Here is a 23,090-nt window from a genome sequence, read left to right as displayed (position 1 = left end):
CAGCCCTTTCCCCTTAGACATCACGGAAATGTTTTGCAATGTTACTTTGTTATCCTTGCTGAAATTAGTAAAAATTATTTCAAAACTAAATAAAAGTTTATAAATCTAAATAAATAGACAGACTTAATTATTTACAAAATGTTATTCAAAAGTTATAACTTTCCAAATGTCTCAAAAATCAGCCATGTGACGTCAGAGATTATCCATATCTTTTTTTAGGGGTTTTTCTTTCCCACTTCTCCTCTTATCCCCCTAATTTTTATGACCTCACATGGATGATTTTTGAGACACTTTGTAAAGTTACCAAAAGTTTAATATTAATTGAGTAGATATAAGCAGGAATTACAAAACAGGGATCTGAAGGGATAAGACACTGGCCGATAAATTTGTATACGTCTCCAATGATGATACACTAGATTACCCCTTCTGTTGATTACAATCACTGAAAACCTTCGGGCATTTAACTTATCAAAATTCACAACAAGTTGTTAAGCCAACGAATATGAAAAAAGTTTATCATAAAACTTTAGCGACTAGTGTAATAAACAGCCCATTGTCCCCTTCCTCCCAGCATATAAAGGAACTATATCTGTTACACCTAACACCCTGACATTTTTTTTAAAAGCGAAGCATTTCTATAAATAAAGTCGGTCCGTCCGTACGAGTCGGAATGCTTTTTTCGTTAATTTAGGCATGTTAGAATTGTCCTATCGATTTCAATCTTTTTATGGCAATTCCTGTAGTAGTTAGGTACAATTTAGAAAGCGCAGCAACTATATAATCATTACCAGAATGTTCGGCCGTACGTCCATTGTTGATTTTTCTCCGTTTTTCATCCGTTTGTCCTACCGTTTCAGTGCTTGGCTTTTATGGATGTTATCATCCTTGTTTTCTTTTTGGCTCATAAAGTCTGCAAGCTCATAAATAGAATTTAAATTCATCATGGTCTCAACAAAATGCATTGCAGGGAGGTAGGGGATATTCGGCTGTTTTTTACACTTGTACCCAAAGTTTTATTACAATTTTTTCATTGGATCAACAACTTAGGGACTTGAGTAAATTTTGATTTGATGGTTCATCAAGTTGAGTGCCCAAAAATTTCAACCACTAATTGTAATCTAGAAGAGGTAACTTTGTGTTTCTTCATTGGGATTTACATCAATTTATCGGCCATTGTCTTATCCCTTGAGATCCCTGTGGCATTTGGACACACTAGTGACAGGGAAACGAATTCACTAAAAAAATTGGGAGCTTGATCCCCAAAAATTATCTTTTTTTGGGGGGAGGGGAAATCTTCCAAATTTGGCTAAGTATTAAAATTTTATAAAAACTGTTGGCTTTCATAAAACAACCTGTGACTTTATCGATACACGTAGCGCATCCGCTCGTTGTCAGGAAGGTGATAGGTTCGAATCTCGTCCAAACACGCCATCATACTCAAAGATGTTAGGTTTCTACTGCTGCTATGTCAGGTGCGCGACATAAATAGTAAGAGTAGGGGGAATGCCTTGGCCCATAAACAGGCGCAACTCACTACCATGCACTGTCAGGATTTAGATGGGTCAACAACTTTGGGGGACTTTTAATGAATTTTTATAGGTTGATTTAATCAGTTTAGTGTCCAAACGTTCCAACCACAAATTGTAATCTACATAAGGGGTAATTTTGTTTTTCATCAATTTATCTGCTATTGTCTTATTATTATCATTGGGGACTAGTGTAATAAACAATATGTATAATGAAATTAGACATAAAACCATGATGATTCCAGGTAAAACCAAAATTTTTCAGCGGGATCTTTTTGAGAAAACTAGATTTGAAAATTTCAAGTTCAATTTTTATCCCCTAGGAGTTACAGCATAATCATGACAAGAAAAGCAAAAATTATTTATTTAAAATTTTGAACAACTTTGCTTTTATGAAGTCTTTCATAAAACCTCTCTATATATGATTTATTTAGGGCTGAATTGCCGTGACCTTTGCAAAGCAACTGATAAAAATGGCCATTAATTAACTCCCTTCAGGAGTGGTTTTAAGAAGAACTTTATAAAAGCAAAGTTGTTCAAAATTTTAAATTTGTGGTTGTTGAAGTAGTTGAAGTTGTAGTTGTAGTTGTTGTAGTAGTTATAGTTGTAATTGTGATTGTAGTTGTAGTTATTTGTAGTGGTAGTTGTAGTTGTAGTTGTTGTAGTAGTTGAAGTTGTAGTTTTTGTAGTCATTTTTATTGAAATAAAATTTGTTTGGAAGTCCATCAAAAGATTTACATGGCAGACAGAAACCCTTTAAAATATTTTAAAAATGGGAAGATTCAATAATATAAATTTATTTCAAGCAAAATAATAATTTATCCAATAACATTTTTTTTAAAAATTCAATTGCAATACAATAAAAGTTAGATTTATATTTATATTTATATTTGAGTTTTACATTTGGTAATAATCTTACAAACCAATTTACCAAATGTCCAAAAGTAGCACAGCAATTGGTTGTAAAATTATGTAAGTTGAAATAAAATTAGTCAAACTTAAGTTTATTATCAAGATTAATTTTAGTTGAAAATGCATAAAAATAAAGAAAACTTAATATTAACAAATCATAAAATTACTCTGCAAGTAATACAGTTAGGGAGTTGAATCAATTTTTATAGAAGCAGAAATATAATATATGATTACGGTTTTGGCCCTCTAAAAAACGTAATCTACATTTCCACTTTCCCCTCTCTTGGTGATGATATCATCAACGCCGATATGATTTTTGAAATGTACTATTCTACTTTCAATAGAGGCAAGACTGGAATGGTACATTTATGTTTACATATCAGCGTATTCATAAACATTGATTTCCTTATTTAAATCGACATAATAAAAATGGTATATTCTAATTATTATTTTTATTTTACATAAAAAAATTTGGATCTACTGCAGTTCACGGTAAAATATTGCTGGTAAGCAATATTTCCTAAAATCTATGAATTTTAAAAGCTGCTAGCTGCCAAACGGCTGAATGTTCAGATCATATCCGCACACCATTTTAAGCGGCCTACGAAGGCCTACAAATAATCTGGAATAGCCAAGATCCAATTATGCACAGGGAAAGCTTCACTGAAGAAAAAACGCGTAAAATAGGTCTTTTTCGCGCATTTCTCAGCACTGCAAGATAATTATGCATTATTGATTTATAGCTATTCCAGATTATTTGTAGGCCTTCTTATGCCGCTTAAAACAGTGTGCGGGCATGATCTGTACGTTCAGCCGTTTGGCAGCTAGCAGCCTTTAAAATTTATAGATTTTTGGAAATATTGCTTACCAGCAATATTTTACCGTGAACTGCAGTAGATCCAAAAATTTTAATTATAAATAGTATTTTATACATTCCTATAATTAACATAATTTAAAAATAGTATGTATGATTTCAATTATGTCGATGTTAAAAATGTAAACCACCATTCCAGTTTGCCTCTCTTGAAAGTGGAATGGTACATTTCAAAAATCGTATCGGCATTGGAGATATCATCACCAAGAGAGGGGAAAGTGGAATGGTAGATTACGTTTTTTAGAGGGTCAAATCTGCAATCATAGATTATATTTCTGCTTCTATAAAAATGGATTCAACTCTCTAACTGTAATAGATTAGTCCAGTCTTTAACATTGTAGTATTTGTATGTCTAGTTGGTCAAAATTAAGTGATAAAGCTAGTAATATTTATGTACATCAAAACATTCTTTATGTGATAATCATACTTTATCTAGTTCACATTAAATGATAATAAACAAGTAATAATTACCAATATGTAGTTATTAGTAATTAATAATGTTCATTATCAGTTGGCGCCACAATATCTTGCAGTACAGGCTGGTATGTTCTCAAGATAATAGACAAAGAATGTGCCACAGTTGGTGACCTTTCCTTGATTTGTAATGGCACAATCATTAGCACTACCATAATCTGTATCAAAACAGATGTCGATATCTGCACTTTCATTATTGTTAGCTGGCAATGCAGAATTTGACCAACCAGCACGATATGCTCCACAATGATCTGCACCTGGGGTTGCCTGTGCTAGCCTAGTACCAGCTGGGGGTTGGAACCTGTACCAACCAGCATCCATCCAATCTCCTTTATTTGAATGACCAATGTTATCACAAAATTTTTCACCTTTAAAAGTACTTTCACTTCTTTCGATCTCATCCAAAACATTGTAGTTTATACACTCATCTCCTAAATAGTCATAAGTTTTGTTGCAGTACCTAATAAAACAGTACAACCCAAAAAATATCAAACATTAGCAGCAGCGCTATTCATTTACAATAATTGCCCTATTAATATCTATAATTTGTAGATGTACCCTTTAATTTGTTGATCTTCAAGTAAAACTTTTGATCTCATCTAGTGAGATAATGTTGCTATTAAAGGGTTTTTAAAAAAAACCAATCGCTTCACTCTTTTCAATATAAACCCTACAGTTTTGGTCAAAAACTAACAAAAAATAACCAAAATCATGTCTAAGCAATGACAATGAGATAACACTATTAAATTTTGATTTCTACTCACCTCTCCTGAGCACTACAGCTCGAGTCCTGGCCCTTGTGAAAAATTTTTCTCTACGTGGAGAGTGCATATTTCATTACAAATTAAGACAGTTTTGTCTTTTTTTTTAAAGAATAAACTTTCTAAAGTACTTGAAATCTTGTAGATAGACCCCATAATGTTTAGAGTTTTTGATGGGTCTTATGAAGACCTTTCTATAGGCGCCTTAATCAGATTTCTGACCCAATCCTAGCCAATTTGGCATCCAATAGACAGACCCATCAAACATTGAGACATGACTGCTCTGTCTTTAAAAAAAAGAACAAACCGTCTTAAGTACTTAAAATCTTGTAGATAGACCCCATAATGTTAAGAATTTTTTATGGGGCATGTCAATATCTTTCTATAGACACCTTACTCAGGTTTCTAACACAATCTTGGCCATTTTGACATCAAAAAGAAATATCTGCCACACTTCAAGAACTGGAGAAACCTGTCATGTCTAAATATTTGATGGGTCTGTCTTTTTAATGCCAAATTAGCTAGGATTGAGTTAGAAACCTGGTTAAGATGTCTATAGAAAGGTCTTTACATGCTCCATCAAAAATTCTAAAAATTATGGGGTCTATCTCAAAGATTTAAAGTACTTAAGACGATTTGTTGATTTTTTATCTCCATGTAAGGAAAAATTCTACACAAGGGCTAGGACTCAAGCTGTAGTGCTCAGAAGAGGTGAGTAGAAATCAAAATTCAATAGTGCTTTCTCATTGTCATTGCTTGGACATGATTTGTGTCATTTTTTGTTAGTTTTTGACTAAAACTATAGGGTTTATGTTAAAAAGAGTGAAGCGATTGGTTTTTTTTAAACACCCTTTATCACATTCAAAATAAATGCTGGAATAAGCCTTAAAATATTTAAACACTAGTCTCTCATTGGACATGAAATGACGTCCAATAAGAAAAAGGGATAAAAATATTGGAAAAAAAAATTATTTTTTTTCAAAATTAATTCTTGGCATATTGGAATAATAAATATAGGGGAAAGAAAATTATTTTTTTTAAATTTATTTCTAGTCATAAAATAATATTTATTACTTTTTTTCAATTCTAGTGTCAACCAATAAAAAATAGGCATGCTATTACAAAAGTTTGGAATAAAAATTATTATTTTTTGTCAATTCCTTTTTTCAGAGTATGAAATGAGAATATATTTTCCAACATTATTATTGATTTTTGATTTTAACATTTCATACAGTAATAGTTATTCCAACATTTTTTTGGCATTCAAAATCAAGTTTCATAAAAATAATAATATTTAACATAAAAAAGAAATTTTTCAAATAATTTTTTTTCTTTATTTGTTGAAGATTTGAGCCCAAGCTTTTTCTGAGGGGGGAGACCCCCCTCGACCCCCCCCCCCCTGACGCTTTCTTCTTATTTAAAGCTTGTATTATTTCTGTAAAATATTATAATAATTATTCCCCATACTCTTTATTTGGGGGGACCGTGTATTCTCAATATAAACTATTTCAAAACGGATCTCAGAGAGACAGTGATAATAAGAGAGAGGTGAGGAGAGGTGGAAAGATAAGATGAAAAATAAGCTTTCAGTGGTAACCCTTAGATGATGTAAATTTTTTAGATATCCTTTTTTGAATTTAAAAAAAGATAAAGGATGAGACAAAATTAGGTATCGTAATTTATGTATTATTTCACATAAGAGAAGAGATTTTTAAAAATTATTGTTTACATTTTAATCACATGATTTAACAAGAAATTTCTTCCTTCTCTGTCCCCAAAATGTGGGGGGACAGAGAGAGAGAGAAACATCTTGTTAGATCACGTGATCAAAACGAAGCAAAAAAAAATTATTTAAAAAGCCTTCCAACATTTATCAATATTACGAAAATACGATAAATAACTATTTAGTGTTCACTTTAGTTTGAATAGCAATTATCTATAATACAAAGTAGCTTGATGTCTGTCCGTCCGTCCGTCTGTCCGTCCGTCTGAAGCGTAAGATCTTGGTAACCACTGAACCGATCGGATTCTACTCTTCAGGGTATATACCTATTGGTCCTGTGGTGGTTATAAGCTATTTTCTTGGGGGGTGGGACACCCCCAACCCCACCAAAAATGAAAATTTACCCCTCATTTTCTTTTTTTTTTTCTTTTTTTCTCTTCTATTTGATGATGTATAATTATATATGATGAAGATGATGATCCTCAATTTTTTTTTTTGATAATGCATATGATGAAGATGAAGATCCACCACATGTACTACATTTTTTTTAATTACCTCTTGGGGCACAGCCCCTAGAGGCTAGGGGCGAAGTCGCTAGTATTTTATATGTGATTAATGATTTTAGTTTACTTCTCATGACGCGCAATTCTCTCAAACTCAAAATGAAATAAAAAATCTTACTTGAACTATAAAATCTAAGGTTATTTATGCTGTTTTAATTGATATAAATTGATAAAAATTCAACCGATTATGTAAATATCTTATATCTTACTTGGAGCTGTAGTTGTAGTTGTAGTTGTAGTTGTAGTTGTAGTTGTAGTTGTAGTTGTAGTTGTAGTTGTAGTTGTAGTTGTAGTTGTTGTGGTAGTAGTTGTTGATGCTTAAAAAATTGAGAATATTTATTTCTTGCGTCATATTATAAACAGCTTTCCATGGTTATAAAATGTACAATTATAATATAAAGACCATTTTTTTAGCCCCGAGATGCCGAAGACTTAAAAAAGGAATAGATAATGAATGTAATATACACCATCAATATAAAAACAAGGATGACAACATCCGTAAGTAGCGAAGCACAAAAAATTGTGGATGGGAATACGTAGAAGTAGATTTAAAGTGTATTTATTAAAATCAAGAATAGATTTATTGGAGAAAATAAACACGAAACCTTGTTTTATTTTGTATGATGAAGACAGTTAAAGTAAATTACATACTAGATGCACATAACAATGAGAAAATATTTTGAAACTGTTAATGCATAAAAGTTTTATAATTGGACCAAAAATACCAAAGATATGGGGAAATATGTCAAACATATAAAAATAACCAAAAACCTGCAAAAAGGCAGTTTGGCCGCCATTGTTTCTTTTCTTAAAATGCCAGAAATTTAATTTCAATATCTTTAACTGAAAAATGTTTTAAAATTGGACCATAAACACCAAAGATATGGGTAAAAATGTGAAAAATATAAAAATAGCCAAAAACCTGCAAAAAGGCAGTCTGACTGTCATTGTTGTTTTTTTCAAACGACAGGAAATTTAATTTTGATATCTTTAATTGAAAAAATTTCGAAAATTGGACCATAAACACTAAAGATATGGGGAAAAATGTAAAAAATATAGAAATAGCCAAAAACCTGCAAAAAGGCAGTCTGACCGTCATTGTTGTTTTCTTCAAATGACGGGAAATTTAATTTTGATACCTATAACTGAAAAAACTTTGAAAATCGTACCATAAACACCAAAGATATGGGGAAAATTTGGAAAATATTAAAAAAATAGCCTAAAACCTGCTAAAAAGCAGTCCGACCGCCATTGATGTTCTATATTTAATTGTGCTCCTTAATAATGGGAATGTTGTCAAAAAATTTCAGCTCTCTATCTTTTATAGAAGCCGAGAAAATCACGTTTCCCCCAATTCATTAATTACGGACGGACAGACGGACGGACGGACGGACATTGTGAATTATAGAGTAGCTTCGCTACTAAAAAATATTAGGATCTTTACATCACAACGTTGCCACTGCAAATGCCTCTAGGGAGCTGATTTTGAAAGCAGCTCACCTAATAGCGATATTTAAATCAAAATGGCAGTTATGGGTCGGGAGACACCCACCAGCTCAGTATTGAATGACATAATTTTTCTCTGCTCTTTGGCGTCTATTTTAGGGATCTAAAGGGATAAGACAATGACCGATAAACTGATGTACATCGCCAATGATAATACATAAAATTATCCCATCTGTAGATTGCAATTTTTGGTTGAATGTTAGGACACTCAACCAATCCAAATTTATTTCAAGGTCCCAAGGTTGTTATGCCAACGAATAAAAAACATTATTATAATAATTTGGGTACAAATGTAATATACAGCCCAATGTCCCCTCATTCCTGCGTCTATTTAGCGTTTTTAAAGCTCAATTTTGAAAGTAGTTTACTTACTAGTTGTCGATGTAGTTGTAGTAGTTGTTGTGATGGCTGTAGTACTTGTAGTTCTGCATAATTCTTAATATAATATAAAAGTAACTGGATGTCTATAGTTTAAGATCCCACTAACATATGGACTGATATGCTTCTTCTTTAAAGTGAAGGCTTATAACTATTTTTGAGGAGGGAACCCAAATGAAATTGTCACTCCTCTGAAAGAATCATTTTTTTATATAGTACACTGTTAAAAATAATTTTTTCATTTTGTATCAATTGATACCCTGGGAGTATTTGACCCGTAAGTATGCTATAATTATATAATTAATATAATTGGTTTCTAAATTTGATAATGTAATTTTTCAAATGTAATTAAAATAGAAAACAATATATATGAAATTTTAGTGTTGATGAAAATTACCTTACAAAAAAAGATTGTATAAAATTTTAGAGGTGTTATCATAGAATTTTATGAATTTATATTTTATCCTATTATATAAAGTAGTAAGCGTTTTTTGTCTGTCCCAAAGGATCTCTCTAACCGCTGAACCGATATTGTTCTTCTTTACAGTGAAGCTTCTTATAGGTCCTGGGAAGGTTTTAAACTTTTTTTGGGGAGGGTGTCTTTACCCCCCTCCCTTTAAATACTATTTTTTTTACTCTTTTGAAACTCAAATTTAAAAAGGGAGGAGGTCAATTTTCTCCATTCTACCTTAAGTGCCCCTAGAGGCTTCTAGGGGCGTAGCCGCTAGTAGACTTATAATGTACAGCTGCTTTAAAGTTTATCTTGAAGCTATATATTACGGACGACGTAAATTATCTAGTTTTAGATTAGCTGCGCTGGGAGGGAGGGGACATTAGGCTGTTTATTACACTAGTCCCCAAAGTTTTATAATAACGTTTTCTTGTTCGTTGGCTCAACAACTTTGAGGACTTTTATTGTATTTTGATCTAGGTAGGTTCATTAGGTTGAGTGTCCAAACGTTTCGACCACTAACCGTTATCTACATTGTCTAGGAATAATTTGTGTATCGTCATTGGGTATGTACATCAATTTATCGGCCATTGTTTTATCCCTTTAAGTCCCTAATTAAAATGTTACCTACACCAATTTCTCTAGCTAGAGTTATTAATAAATCCTGTAGACGTTTACATAGAATAATCCTTATAAAAAAGTAATAGGATGTCTATCTGTCTATTTGTTTGGCAGTCTGTCTGTTTGTACCGATGGATCTCGCTGACTGCTGAACCCATATGGTTCTTCTTTACAAAGTAGCTTTTCATAGTTCCTGGGAAGGTTTACTTTTCTTTCGAAATCTATACAAAAAAAATGGGTTATAGAAATCAACAACCCCCTCCTCAAGTGCCTCTCGAGGTCTCTAGGGGCGTAACCGCTAGTCCTATATAGAGTAACAGTATGTTTGTTTGCTTGTCTCTAGCTTAAAAGTTTTCCTACCGCTGGAACTATGGTTCTTCTTTGCAGTGAAGCTTTTTTATTTTAATTTAGATTTTTAAAGTAAAAACAAAATTTATTTTTTATTTTAGTTTTTTTAAAAATCTAATTTATTTTTTTTTTTTGAGGGGGGATAATTTTTCTAGAACGATTTCTCTTGGAAGGGTGGTGGTACTCTCCCCCAAAATAGTTATAAACCTTCCCGGGACCTATGAGAAGCTACCCTGTAAAGGAGAACCCGATCGGATCAACGGTCAGCGAGATCCTTCGGTACAGACACACAGACAGAAAGACATATAGACAAACACACATCCTGTTTTTTTTATTATAAGGATTGTTTATTATTCTATGTTCCTGCAAAAATGTTTGCTGTTGAAATTCTTCGTTTGTTGAGTTACCTCCGAAAACTAACCGGGGTTTTGTTTTTTCATCATTTAATTCATCTCGAGTATTATAGAGAAGATTCTTTGTAATTGCTGTACTCAATCTGTCCCTTACATTCTGATAACTTTCCTAAAAGACACACTAAAAATAATCAAGTTGTTTATGTGTCTATCTGTCTATCTATCTATGTGTCTATTATTGTATCTATCTAACTCTATATAAGATTCTTGTTAATTGTTATACTTAATCTGTCCTTTACATTCTGATAACTTTCCTAATAAAGGGTCACGGTTGGTTTTTTATTAAATGAATAAGTTAGGGTACAATGTTTGGCACTTTCGATATAAGTATATGATAATAACAAAGCCACAGAATACGATAATACCTTCAGAAAAATCGATGAAAATAGTTTTCATACTAAATTTTGGTTTTTTATATTTTTTCTAAAATGTCATGACAGAACATGCAAAATGTCGTCTTAGTTTTTTGAAAGAATTAATCTTCTCTGAAATCTAAATTATCAAAATATTTTTTTTGGTAAATGATTATACGATATATGTCAAACATTTTATCAGAAAGAAATATTTAAAATTGTGAAGTAGAAACCTGAATAATTTTTCTTGTGGAAATAGTTTTCTGCAAATGTTGATAAACATATGTCTGCTAGCATTAAGATGTTTGTACTGCCAATACACGTTGGGTTTTATTTAAAGAATTTCTTTAAAATGTTTTTTTTTACATTGTATACCAATAACGCAATATTTGCTATCAGAAAACCCCCGACTAAGACTCGCCTACGACCCGATCTTTTAGGATTGCTTTGTAATTTACATTTTTGAAAGTCTTTCAACAGTATACACAGCAAATTCTCTCTTTTTTAACTAACTTTCCGAATAATATACCTAAAGCATTTGAATTGACAAAGGCTATGCTAATATTTTTACCATTCAAGTTTATTTAATATTCTAATAAATAGCGCAACCCTCCAAGTTTATGACTACTTTTCATGAACATATGATCTAAAGAATAAGCTCTGACGCAATGTCATATAAGGATATTATAATATTCATTTAAAAAATTGTTATTTTTACATATATGTTACATTTTACAGTGTTTTGTGGCTCAAAAGAAAGACAATTAAAAATTATTTCATATTATATAGTTTAAATTACATAAGATAACCTAGAAATAGTAAAAAATTCCCTTTCTTTTTATGTCGCAAAAGAGAATTCAACAAAGATTTTCATTAAAAAACACCTTAGTGTAAAAATTAAAAAGTTTAAACATGGTCACAAAAAGATTCAGTTAGTTTATTAAATGTTTCATTTTCAGCAAATGACGATTAATCTCTATTACAAAGAATAAAGTGTAAAAAGATATTCTCGTTTTAATTTTAAGCAACTTAAAATGCATTTTAATACCTTTTAATGATTTATTTTTTAAAACATCATTTTATAAAATGTTATTGATTTTTAAAGTTATATATTAGAATGTTTTTAAATTTTGTTAACATTTTGTTTTAAATGTAGAAAATTGGTAATTCTAAACATTCAAAAAATGATTTTATTAAATTTTCATCACTTAAATTGCATGTTTGATGAAATTTTCAACTGATAATTCAAGAAAAATCGTTTAAGTTTTATTATATTTTACTTTGAAATGTTAAAAAAATATATTATTGTCAAAAATGTGGAAGTTATACTTTCCTCAAACAAAGACCTAAAACATGCAAATTAACACGTGTAATGAGATTTTTTTTTTTTTCAGGTTTAATTTTAAGTAATTATTGATATTTTTTGTAAAAAGAATTTTATATAAAAAGTTTTAAAACTCGAGTTATGTAGTGGTTCTAAAAAAGGTTGCGAATTTATGCAATTTTCTTGCAAAAAAAATTTTCTAGGATTTTAAAATAGCAAAGGGTGTTATTAGACGTACTTACAGATACAATTGCAAAGTCATTTTGGCCAAACACTAAAATAAAGTTTGACATCTGAGGGTCCAACCGTGGGGTGTTAAAAAAAAACGATCGCTTCAATCTTTTTAATATAAACCCTACAGTTTTGGTGAAAAACTAACAAAAAATGACCAAATTCATGTCCAAGCAATGACAATTAGAAAACACTATTAAATTTTGATTTCTACTCACCTCTCCTGAGCACTACAGCTCGATTCCTAGCCCTTGTGAAAAAACATGGAGAGTAGATTGGCCCAGAAAGAGGCCTAAATCATATTTTGATGTGCGCCCCTCAGTAAATCATGATGCATCATTTTAAAAACAAGTTTTATTTAAAAGATTTTTTTAATATGATTCTATCTCGACAAATACATTTAAGTTTCAAGAAAAAAGACAACTTTGTGGTTTAATGGTCAGGGAGTAAGGGAGGGGACAATGGGCAATTAATTCAATTTAAGAGTTTGTGAAGAAAGGCCATGAAAACCAGAATAATCCCGAAAATATGGTGGAAATTGTAAAGTGATTGTTGATTAAATCTAGAAAACCATAAACTAAGAAAAAAGTTCCAAGAAAAAAAGCAATCATTTGAAAATAAGATTACCAGTATTACAGACTGACATAACCATTCTGTAATTAATTACTAGAAATATCTCCCTGGATCTCATCAGATGACAGGGAAAGAGAAAAGAGATTTGGGGGCAAGTGATGTGAACACGGAAAAAAGGGGCAGGCAGGCGTGTAGCTGGATGGGCAAGTATATGACCCGCACGCCTTCCTGCCCCTTTTTATCCTGTTTATTTCCCCCACCTCCCTTCTCCATTTCCCTTTCTCGTCTACTTTTAAAAAGGAGGTTGGGATGAAGGGAGTGAAATATAGTATGGGAGGGTGGCCGTGTATTTATATTTGAACTACTCTCTGTCTGCAAAACTATATATATTCAAAACTAACAGAGCGAGTAACGGCATTTCTTGCGCAAGTCCCCAAACTCAGTCAGAAACTGCTAAATTCTTGCACATTCCCTTTAAGCCAGTCCCCAAAGTCTGAGACTCCTAAAGATTGAATATTCGATCCATTGTCCCCTCCCTTACTCCCTGTTTAATGGTAGTACGCCTGCGTATGTCATGCAAATGTAAACAAACAGACCAAATTAATGTAAACAAAAACAATAATATTTTGTTTTTATTTAAATTATTTCAAAACTTTAGACATTAGATTTGTTAGGTATATTTTAGAACATGCGTTAGTATTGCAACTGCATGTAGTAAATATGTATATTGTATATACTATTTTTATAGCAAAGTTTCTGTATATTTAGGGTCTGTAAGTCTGTAAATACGTACATAATGGATTACTCTTATCGTTATAAAATTGTCTTTTAAGACTTTGGATGACGATTCCTGTAATATTTATGTACTAGTTCCTAAGCCCCTAGAGGCCTTTAGGAGCACTTAAGGAGGGGGTATTTGAACATACCCCCTCCCACCATTTTCAGTTTTTAAATTATTTAATTTTTTTTGGGGGGGGGGGGATTTTATTTTCTAGAGCGATTTTTCTGTAAATGAGAACCATATAGGTTCAGTGGTTAGCAAGATTCTTCCGTACAAACAGACAGACATCCTGTTACTTTACTATAAAGATGATATTAAACGTAGTAACTCTATAATCGTTACCTTCAAGTCCTTAATTTCATTTTAAACATGCTAATTTTAACTTTTATGACAAGTTTTTTGTATGATACTTAATTATCCTATTTATCTTATTGATGATTCCTGGGAGCACAAAAAGATACAATAATTTAAGAGAATCGCCTCATTAATTCAGTCCTTAATGTAATTAGGCCCCTTTAAAAAATTTCTACAATTTTGTTTAGAATCATAAACTCATATTCTGCTTATTTAGTTTAGACACTTTACAAGTGTTAGTGTTGTTTTGTCCTATTATCTGTTTTTTAGATCTTTGCTTTTATGGATGCTGTCATCTTTGTTTGTTATTTAATCATGGGCTCACATGAGGGAATTTTTGAACTTATTATTTTAAAATCGTTTTACAATAATTTATATGTTAGATTTTGATCTAGTAAACTAACAGAGACACGAAAGAAAGTGGTTGGCATACGTACTTCTGACTAAAACCTATCTAAAACAAAAAACTAACATTTGTAAAAGATGTCTTAGATAAATATTTATTGATACAGAAGTTTTTTCTTGGATTAAAGAACAATAATTTTTTAAACAAATATTTGCTACAGAAAATGTCTTCTATTCTTTATTATTGTTTTTCATTGCTTGTTCATAAAATGAAGGAAATTTGTAGCTATGGGATATCTTCTAAAGAATAAAGAAAAGTTTTGTTTAATTTAATAAGGAAAGAATTTTATACGATATTTTTGATTCAACCGAAATAAAAAGAGCGGACAATTTTTCCAAGAACTTTAATTGATATAGAATAATATCACTAAAATTAGGTATTATTGACAGTTTATTTGAAAAACATAACACTATAGAAATTTTATCATTAGTCCAAATTTACACATCAAAATTGATTCATTGAAAATCTATCTAATGAAATATTAAACATACCAATGATTAAGACATTTTTTTGTCTTGTTATTCTTATACCTAATTATGTTAACTTGTAGATTTTTTGGCTAATCTAAAAGATTTAATAGTTTTTTTTATATTATGTTGTTCTGCCTTAATGCAATATAAAGCAGTATTCGTTTGTCTTATTTTAAAGGATCTCTAAATATTTTGTAACAATCCAGCTGTTCTTTTTTTAGATACCATGTATAAATTTTTAGTTAGTTCTAAGCTTTCTTCAACAACCTACTATATAATTAACAATCCTACGAGCTTGGGACAAAGCCACTTTTCTAGTATATGAAGTATATGACTGAATTCTCCATTTTATTGAAGCTTTACATGGCTCCGTGGATGGTTTTAAGCTATTTTATTTTAATATTAGAATCTTGGGATGGTATTAGCCTATAATAATGCTTTTCATACAAATTTAAATACAGATGCTAGGGACTCAGTCGCTAGTAATCTAAAAAAAAAAGGTAAATTTATACATTTAGAAACGTATTTGAATTTGTCCTAGTCGTAATATAAACTTTATATAACTAAAATACAGGTTTTTAGTGCATTATTAGTTATAAAAAAGATTTTTTATATATTTAAAATTTGAATAATCACGAAACCTTATACATATTATTTAAAGGATACTGTAAGTAAGCGTGACAACGTCATTTTCTTTTCATAGAAACGATTTTTTTAGCTTAAAATGTCTATTTAGGTATAGGTTACAAGGTCCGAATGCGCGCACATTTTGATTTTGGGCCAGACTAATGGAGAGTGCATATTTTATTACAAATTTTTACAGTTTTGTCTTTTTAAAAGCGAAGCTTTTCTATAATTAGGGTCGGTCCGTCCGTCCGTCCGTCCGTCCGTACGTCCGTCCAAGATAGATAGCTTTTATTCGTTAATTTAGGCATGTTAGAATTGTCCTATCGATTTCAAACTTTGCATGATGATTCCTGTAGTAGTTGGGTACGATTTAGAAAGCGTAGCAACTCTATAATCATTACCAGAATGTCCGTACGTCCATTTTAAACATGTTGATTTTTCTACTTTTTTAACAACAAATTTTCAAGTGTTTTAATTATCCGTTTGATCTGATTTTTGGTATATTGATTCCTGGGACAACAAAGAACAATATTTTAAGCGAAGCAACTCTATAATCAAGTCCAAAAATGTAAGTATGTCCATAAACATTATCCTGTTTTTAAACAGTTTTTCAACAAATTTACCTACAATTTTGATTCTACATTTATGTTATGATTTTTCAGTTCAGATACTATACAAGTGTTAATGTCCGTTTGTCCTACCGTTTCAGTGCTTCGCTTTTATGGATGTTGTCATCCTTGTTTTTAAAAGAATAAACTGTCTAAAGTACTTGAAATCCTGTATATAGAACCCATAATGTTCAGAGTTTTTGATGGGGCCTATAAAGACCTTTCTATGGACGCCTTAACCAGATGTCTAACTCAATCCTTGCCAATTAGGCATCAATAAGACAGACCCATCAAACATTGAGACATGAAGGCTCTGTCTTTTAAAGAAAAGAACAAACCATCTTAAGTACTTAAAATCTTGTAGATAGACCCCATAATGTTTAGAATTTTGGATGGGGCATGTCATGATCTTTCTATAGACACCTTAACCAGGTTTCTAACACAATCTTAGCCATTTTGGCATAAAAAAGAAAGATCTGTCAAACATCAAGAACTAGAGAGACCCGTCATGTTTCAATGTTTGGTAGGTCTGTCTTTTTTATGCCGAATTGGCTAGGATTGAGTTATAAACTTGGTTAAGGTGTCTACAGAAAGGTCTTTACATTCCCCATCAAAAACTCTGAACATTATGGGGTCCATCTACAAGATTTGTAGTATTTAACACGATTTGTTGATTTTTAATCTCCATGTAAGGTAAACTTCTCCACAAGGGCTAAGAATCGAGCTGCTTCAGGAGAGGTGAGTAGAAATCAAAATCAATAATGTTTTCTAATTGTCATTGCTTGGACATGATTTGGCTCATTTTTTGTTAGTTTTTGACCAAAACTGTAGGGTTTATATTGAAAAGAGTGAAGGGATCGGGTTTTTTTAACACTCTTTAAATACATAAAAAAATATCATGGGAAAGAAAGGGAGTAGCAGGTTTCGTCGTATGTTCACAGTAGCTTTTCTCCTATTCCTTAACCCTAAGGGGGGCTCGATAACCCTGTATGTAGGGTCAATTTTCTAACCTGGCGGGGCAATTATTAACAGTTACCTAACCTAATAAAACCTAGCAAAAGTGAAAATTCGACAAAGCCCGCTATTTCGTTTTCTTTCCATGATCCAAACAAATAATCTGTCTATGTGTCTATCATTTTATCTATCTATCTCGTTATTTAAGATTCTTATAAATTTAGCTAAAACTAATTTGTCCATTATTCTGATAACTTTCTTAAAGTATATACATATTGCATAAATATTTATCTAACTTGTAAGGACCTTAATTAAACTCAGAGTTAGAGATAATGGGGGATAATGGGATGTTTATTACGCTAGTCCCCAAATTATTATGATAATATTTTCTTATTCGCTGGCTTAACAACTTTAGGGACTTTGATTGGTTAATTCATTCAGTTGAGTGTTCAAACGTTTCCTTCACTAATTTAAATCTACAGAAGGGGTAATTTTGTGTATCATCATTGGGGATGTACATCAATTAATAGGCTATTGATTTAAAAAGAAAAAAGAAATAGTGGAAAAGGAATTTTTTGGGGGGTGAGGGTCTACCACAATTTCAAAAATAAATTTTTTTGGATATTGTCGGCTCATAAGGAGGGGGAAGGGTAATTTTTTTCTAGACGCTATTTCTCTTGGGAGATTGGTGGTGCCCTCCCCCAAAATAATTATAAACACTCAAAGGACTTATGAGAAGCTACCCTGTAAAATAGAACCCTGAACGTTTGTCTTAATACCAATCTATCTTTCAATCTTTTTGTCTGTATTATACTTGCCTGTTCTTTGATACAATCAACGGAATCTATGCTATTTCTACAGTCTTCTAAACTGCTTAGGTTCTCCAACTCTTGGGAAAACTTGTCATGTTTCTTCAGCTCAATTTTCAACTTCTCCCTCAGAAAATCTATCTGAAATTAAAAATATATTTTAATGAGATTATTAGCATTAGAAATCAGAGAGATATGAGACAATGCGATATTTATAACCCTAGTCCCCAAAGTTTTATAATAATGGTTTCTTATTCGTTGGGTTAGCAACTTTGGGGATTTTAGAATTTTTTATTGATTATTTCATTGAGTTGAGTGTTCAGACGTTTCAACGAATAATATTGATTTTCTCTCTCTCTCTCTCTCTCTCTCTCTCTCTCTCTCTCTCTCTCTCTCTCTCTCTCTCTCTCTCTCTCTTTCTCTCTCTCTCTCTCTCTCCAGGGCATTCACCTCCGCTAGAGGTTTGCCCTCCTCCTGGACTGGCAAGTTTTCTGGTGTCGGGCCATATTAGTTTTAGCAAATTCTCCGATTCAGAGGCTACATCTTCCTCGTTCAGCTCTGATTTTCTTAAGGGGTAATTTTGTGTATCATCATAGGAAATGTACACTAATTTATCGGCTATTGTCTTACCCCCTTAATTCCCTGTAATAAAAGAGTATCCTATTATATGAAGTTTAATAGCTAAATACCATACTAAACCCTTTGTGTTGAACCTAGTAATAGTGTCTAACTTTTTATCTTTGTGACGTAACAAAAATCCATCTCTTTTTTAGGGGTTTCCTTTCCCACCTAGCCTCCCCTCTCATCCCTCGATTTTTGTTACGTCACAAAGATAAAAAGTTAGACACTAATACTAGGTTTCTTTGTGTTGTTATTTTAGATGAGCTTCACATAGGTCCTATGAGGGTTTTAGGCTATTTTTTTCAAATCTAACCCTAGGATGGTTTTGAGCTATATTTTTGCTTTCTCTAACTGCTAATTTTGATCTACAGAAGTAGTTTTGTGTATCATCATTGGTGATGTAAACCAATTTATCGTCCATAATCTTATCACTTTAGATCCCTGTAATTATATATTAACATTGGTATAGTGACCCAAAGCTTTGTATAGTACTAGCGGCTTCGCCCCTAGCCTCTAGGGGCTTTACCCCAAGCGGTAATTAAAAAAAAATTAAGTACCCTCACTAAGGTGCGCCCACTTCTTTCTATTAAAAAGAAATAAAAAAATTGAGGGGGATTTTCTGTTTTTTGGGTGGTCGGGGGTGTCCCACCCCCCCCAGAAAAAAAGCCTAAAACCACCACAGACCAGTAGTTATATTCCCTGAAGAGTAGAATCCGATCGGTCCAGTGGTTACCGAGATCTTAAGGGACGGACACATAGACGGACATACAGACGGGCAGACAGACGGACAGACATCATTCTATAGATACATGTTCTCTCATTCATTGGCTAAAAACCTTTTAGTCATTATGTCGGTCAGTACGGCTGTAATAATTTCTTTCTATCTAGGGTCGGTCCCTCCGTACGTCCGTCCGAGATAGATAGCTTTTTTCGTTAATTTAGGCATGTTAGAATTATCCTATCGATTTCAAACTTTGCATTGTGATTCCTCTTTTAGTTAGGTACGATTTAGAAAGCATGGCAACTCTACAAGCATTACCAGAATGTCCGTACGTCCATTTTAAACATGTTGATTTTTTTACTTTTTTAACAACAAATTTTTATGTGATCTAATTATCCGATTGATCTGAGTTTTTGTATATTGATTCCTGGAACAACAAAGTATAATGTTATAAGCGAAGCAACTCTATAATCAAGTCCTAAAATGTAAGTATGTCCATATAAACATTATCCTGTATCAAGCAGTTTTTCAACAAATTTAGTTACAATGTTGATTCGACTCTTATACATTTATATTCTGATTATTCAGTTCTGACACTCTACAAGATTGAATGTACGTCTAAATACCGTTTCAGTACTTCGCTTTTATGGATGTTGTCATCCTTGTTGTATTTTAAAGAAAATTGATAAGAATACTACAAAAAGCAAATTTTTTGTTTCATATACACAAATAGCATAAAATCAACAGGAAAAATTCTTATTTATTCTTTTCTCTCATTTTTAAAAGCGAAGCTTTTCTATAATTAGGGTCGTACGTCCGTCCGTACGTCCGTCCGTCCGAGATAGTTAGCTTTGATTCGTTAATTTAGGCATGTTAGAATTGTCCTATCGATTTCAAACTTTGCATGATGATTCCTGTAGTAGTTGGGTACGATTTAGAAAGCGTAGCAACTCTATAATCATTACCAGAATGTCCGTATGTCCATTTTGAACATGTTGATTTTTCTACTTTTTTAACAACAAATTTTCAAGTGTTCTAATTATCCGTTTTATCTGATTTTTGGTATATTGATTCCTGGGACAACAAAGAACAATATTATAAGCGAAGCAACTCTATAATCAAGTCCAAAAATGTAAGTATGTCCATAAACATTATCCTGCTTCAAGCAGTTTTTAAACAAATTTATTTACAATTTTGCTTCGACTCTTATATTACTTTTAAATTCTGATTATTCAGTTCAGATACTATACAAGTGTAAATGTCCGTTTGTCCTACCGTTTCAGTGCTTCGCTTTTATGGATGTTGTCATCCTTGTTAAAGTTAGTTTTGTTCTTCATATATTTACCAAAATAAATGTTTCTATTTTATTAAAATCTATAAAGTTTCTAGAAAAAATAGATAGAAAGATTAAAAGGAAAGGAAGATAGATAGATAATTACAAGGTTGATATTTAATGCTCTTTTATGGAAGGCATAGCGAGAATGGGAAATGGTTAATTAATGTCTTAGAAAATTAATATGGACAAACTCTAGATCGATACCATATGTAGATAGATAGCTAGAAAGTTGATATATAGAATGTGTACATAGACAGCTAGATAGCTAGAAAGTGGATAGATAGAATCTGTAGATGGATAGCTAGACATCTTATTAACATATATTAGACTAGCGGCTTCGCCCCTAGCCTTTAGGGGCTTTGCCCCTAAGAGGTTTGATTAAACCAATTTTTCTTATTTTAGATTTGAAAGAAAAATTTTTTTAAAAATTTCTTTGGGGGGGGGGGGGTGGGTAGTCGACCCTACTATTTTAATTTTAGTTTTAAAAAGAAAAAATTTTTTTTTGGGGGGGGATATTTTCATTTTTGGGGGGGGTTAAGGATGTCCCACCCCCCAAGAAAATAGTTATAAACCTTCCCGGGACCTATGAGAAGCTACCCTGTAAAGGAGAACCCGATCGGTTCAGCGGTTAGCGAGATCCTTCGCTACAAACAAACAGACAAACAGACAGACAGACAGACAGACAGACAGACATCGTTCTACTCTGTATTATAGATAGATAGAATATGTAGATAGATAGCTAGAAATTTGAGACATATAATATGAAATTATGAACCCACACTAGATAGATAGATTTCTTCTTACTTTTATATTTAAGAAGTTCCTAGTTAAAAATGAAAAATTTTATCACGAAACTGAATATGATTACTATGGTTAGTTCGAATCCAGGGAGGGAGGGGATATTGGACTGTTTATTACCCAAAGTTTTAATAACTTGTTTTCTTATTCGTTGGGAACTTTTATTAAATGTTATATTAACTTGTGACACCAAACATTTCAACCACTAATTGTAATCTACAGAAGGGTTAATCATTGGAAATGTATTTAAATTTATCGGCCATTGTCTGGTCCCTTTAGATCCCTTGGTCGAATAACATATAAGGTATACCCCCCTATTAAGATAGATTTATCTAATCAGTAGACCTATATGCGAATATTTATTTGTTTTTTTTATGAATAATTACCCAGTAATCTGTAGGGTTAAGACAATGGCCGATAAGTTGATGTACATCCCCAACAAATTAACATTTCTGTAGTTTAAGATTATTAGTTGAAACGTTTGAACACTCAACTTAATGAACCAACCAATCAAAAGTTTCCCAAAGTTGTTAATCCAACGAATGTAATAAAAAGTTTGGGGACTAATTTGATAAGCAACCCATTGAAAATTACCTATTATTTTGGTTCCTAGTTTGATTGTTGAACATTATTGTACTAAATGAATGCAAAAAATATATATCTAAAATTTGTCACATTATATTAATTTAATTATGTGTACGTATATATATTTAGCTGAATGACAATATTTCATACGTTTTCTTGGTATTTAGATAGGCATTTGAGATAGTGGTCCCCCAAACAATTGAAATAGATTCCAATTGAAACATCTCTTGATATTGCTGTTTAGATTCACTGACTCCTGAAATAGATAAAGGTTGCTGGTTCCGGGCCGGAGGACCTACCAAATGATACTACCACATTTGGGGAGAAGCATTCTGTTTCTTATTAATTGATTATATCAATCTTACGCAAGTGGTCAAAATTATTAGTTGAAAATGGTAGCCTAAAATAAATGGCTGAATATTCAAATATATTTGGTAGATCCTCTGAGCTAGAAAAACTATAAGACCTTTATCATATAACTTATTTCTTTACATTTTGACCTTAAGTCTTGTGGCGTCAGAAATTATTGGTTTTATGAAGAATCTGAAGGTTTTCTTTTATTATGATAGCCGGATGACGAATAAATTAAGTTGTAAATATATAAAGTTGCTACGCTACCTGTTTGTCTGTCAGTTTATTAACTGGGCTAGCTAAACCAATCATAGCCTCGGTGAGCAATAAAAATATACACCAAAATAACGAATCCATTTTGCGTAACCATTTCATCATTTTTTAACATATATTTATAATATGTTAATATTTTTATTTCACTTTCAATATTTCTGAAATATAAAAGTAAACATAACAAAATATTTATTATAAACAAGGATGACAACATCCATAAGTATCAAAGCTCAAAAATTATGGATGGACATCCCAATAAAATGAACTATATAGTAAACAAGGATGACAACATCCATAAGTAGCGAAGAACAAAAAATCATGGATGGGAATACGTACAAGTAGATTTAAAGTGTATTTATTAAAAT

At 31.8% G+C, this 23,090-nt stretch overlaps 1 protein-coding gene across 1 annotated transcript; it reads right to left on the bottom strand.

The window, feature by feature from the left end:
* Positions 1 to 3,509: 3,509 nt before the first annotated feature.
* LOC145325614 (uncharacterized) lies at positions 3,510 to 22,879 on the bottom strand. The gene is made up of 7 exons (XM_080168577.1): positions 22,720 to 22,879; positions 18,050 to 18,181; positions 10,505 to 10,659; positions 9,796 to 9,857; positions 8,712 to 8,774; positions 7,043 to 7,150; positions 3,510 to 4,217 (listed from the first exon to the last, which is right to left on the bottom strand). The coding sequence occupies exons 1-7, from the start codon at positions 22,828 to 22,830 to the stop codon at positions 3,820 to 3,822; spliced, it is 1,029 nt and encodes a 342-aa protein (XP_080024703.1). The 5' UTR covers positions 22,831 to 22,879; the 3' UTR covers positions 3,510 to 3,819.
* Between the last annotated feature and the right edge of the window lie 211 nt (positions 22,880 to 23,090).

Source organism: Acartia tonsa, chromosome 8 (genome assembly GCF_053477335.1).
Source record: "Acartia tonsa isolate MP-2025a chromosome 8, ASM5347733v1, whole genome shotgun sequence".
NCBI classification, from domain to species: domain Eukaryota; kingdom Metazoa; phylum Arthropoda; class Copepoda; order Calanoida; family Acartiidae; genus Acartia; species Acartia tonsa.
Note: the sequence above shows the minus strand (reverse complement) of the source record. Positions and strands in the feature narration are given on the sequence as shown.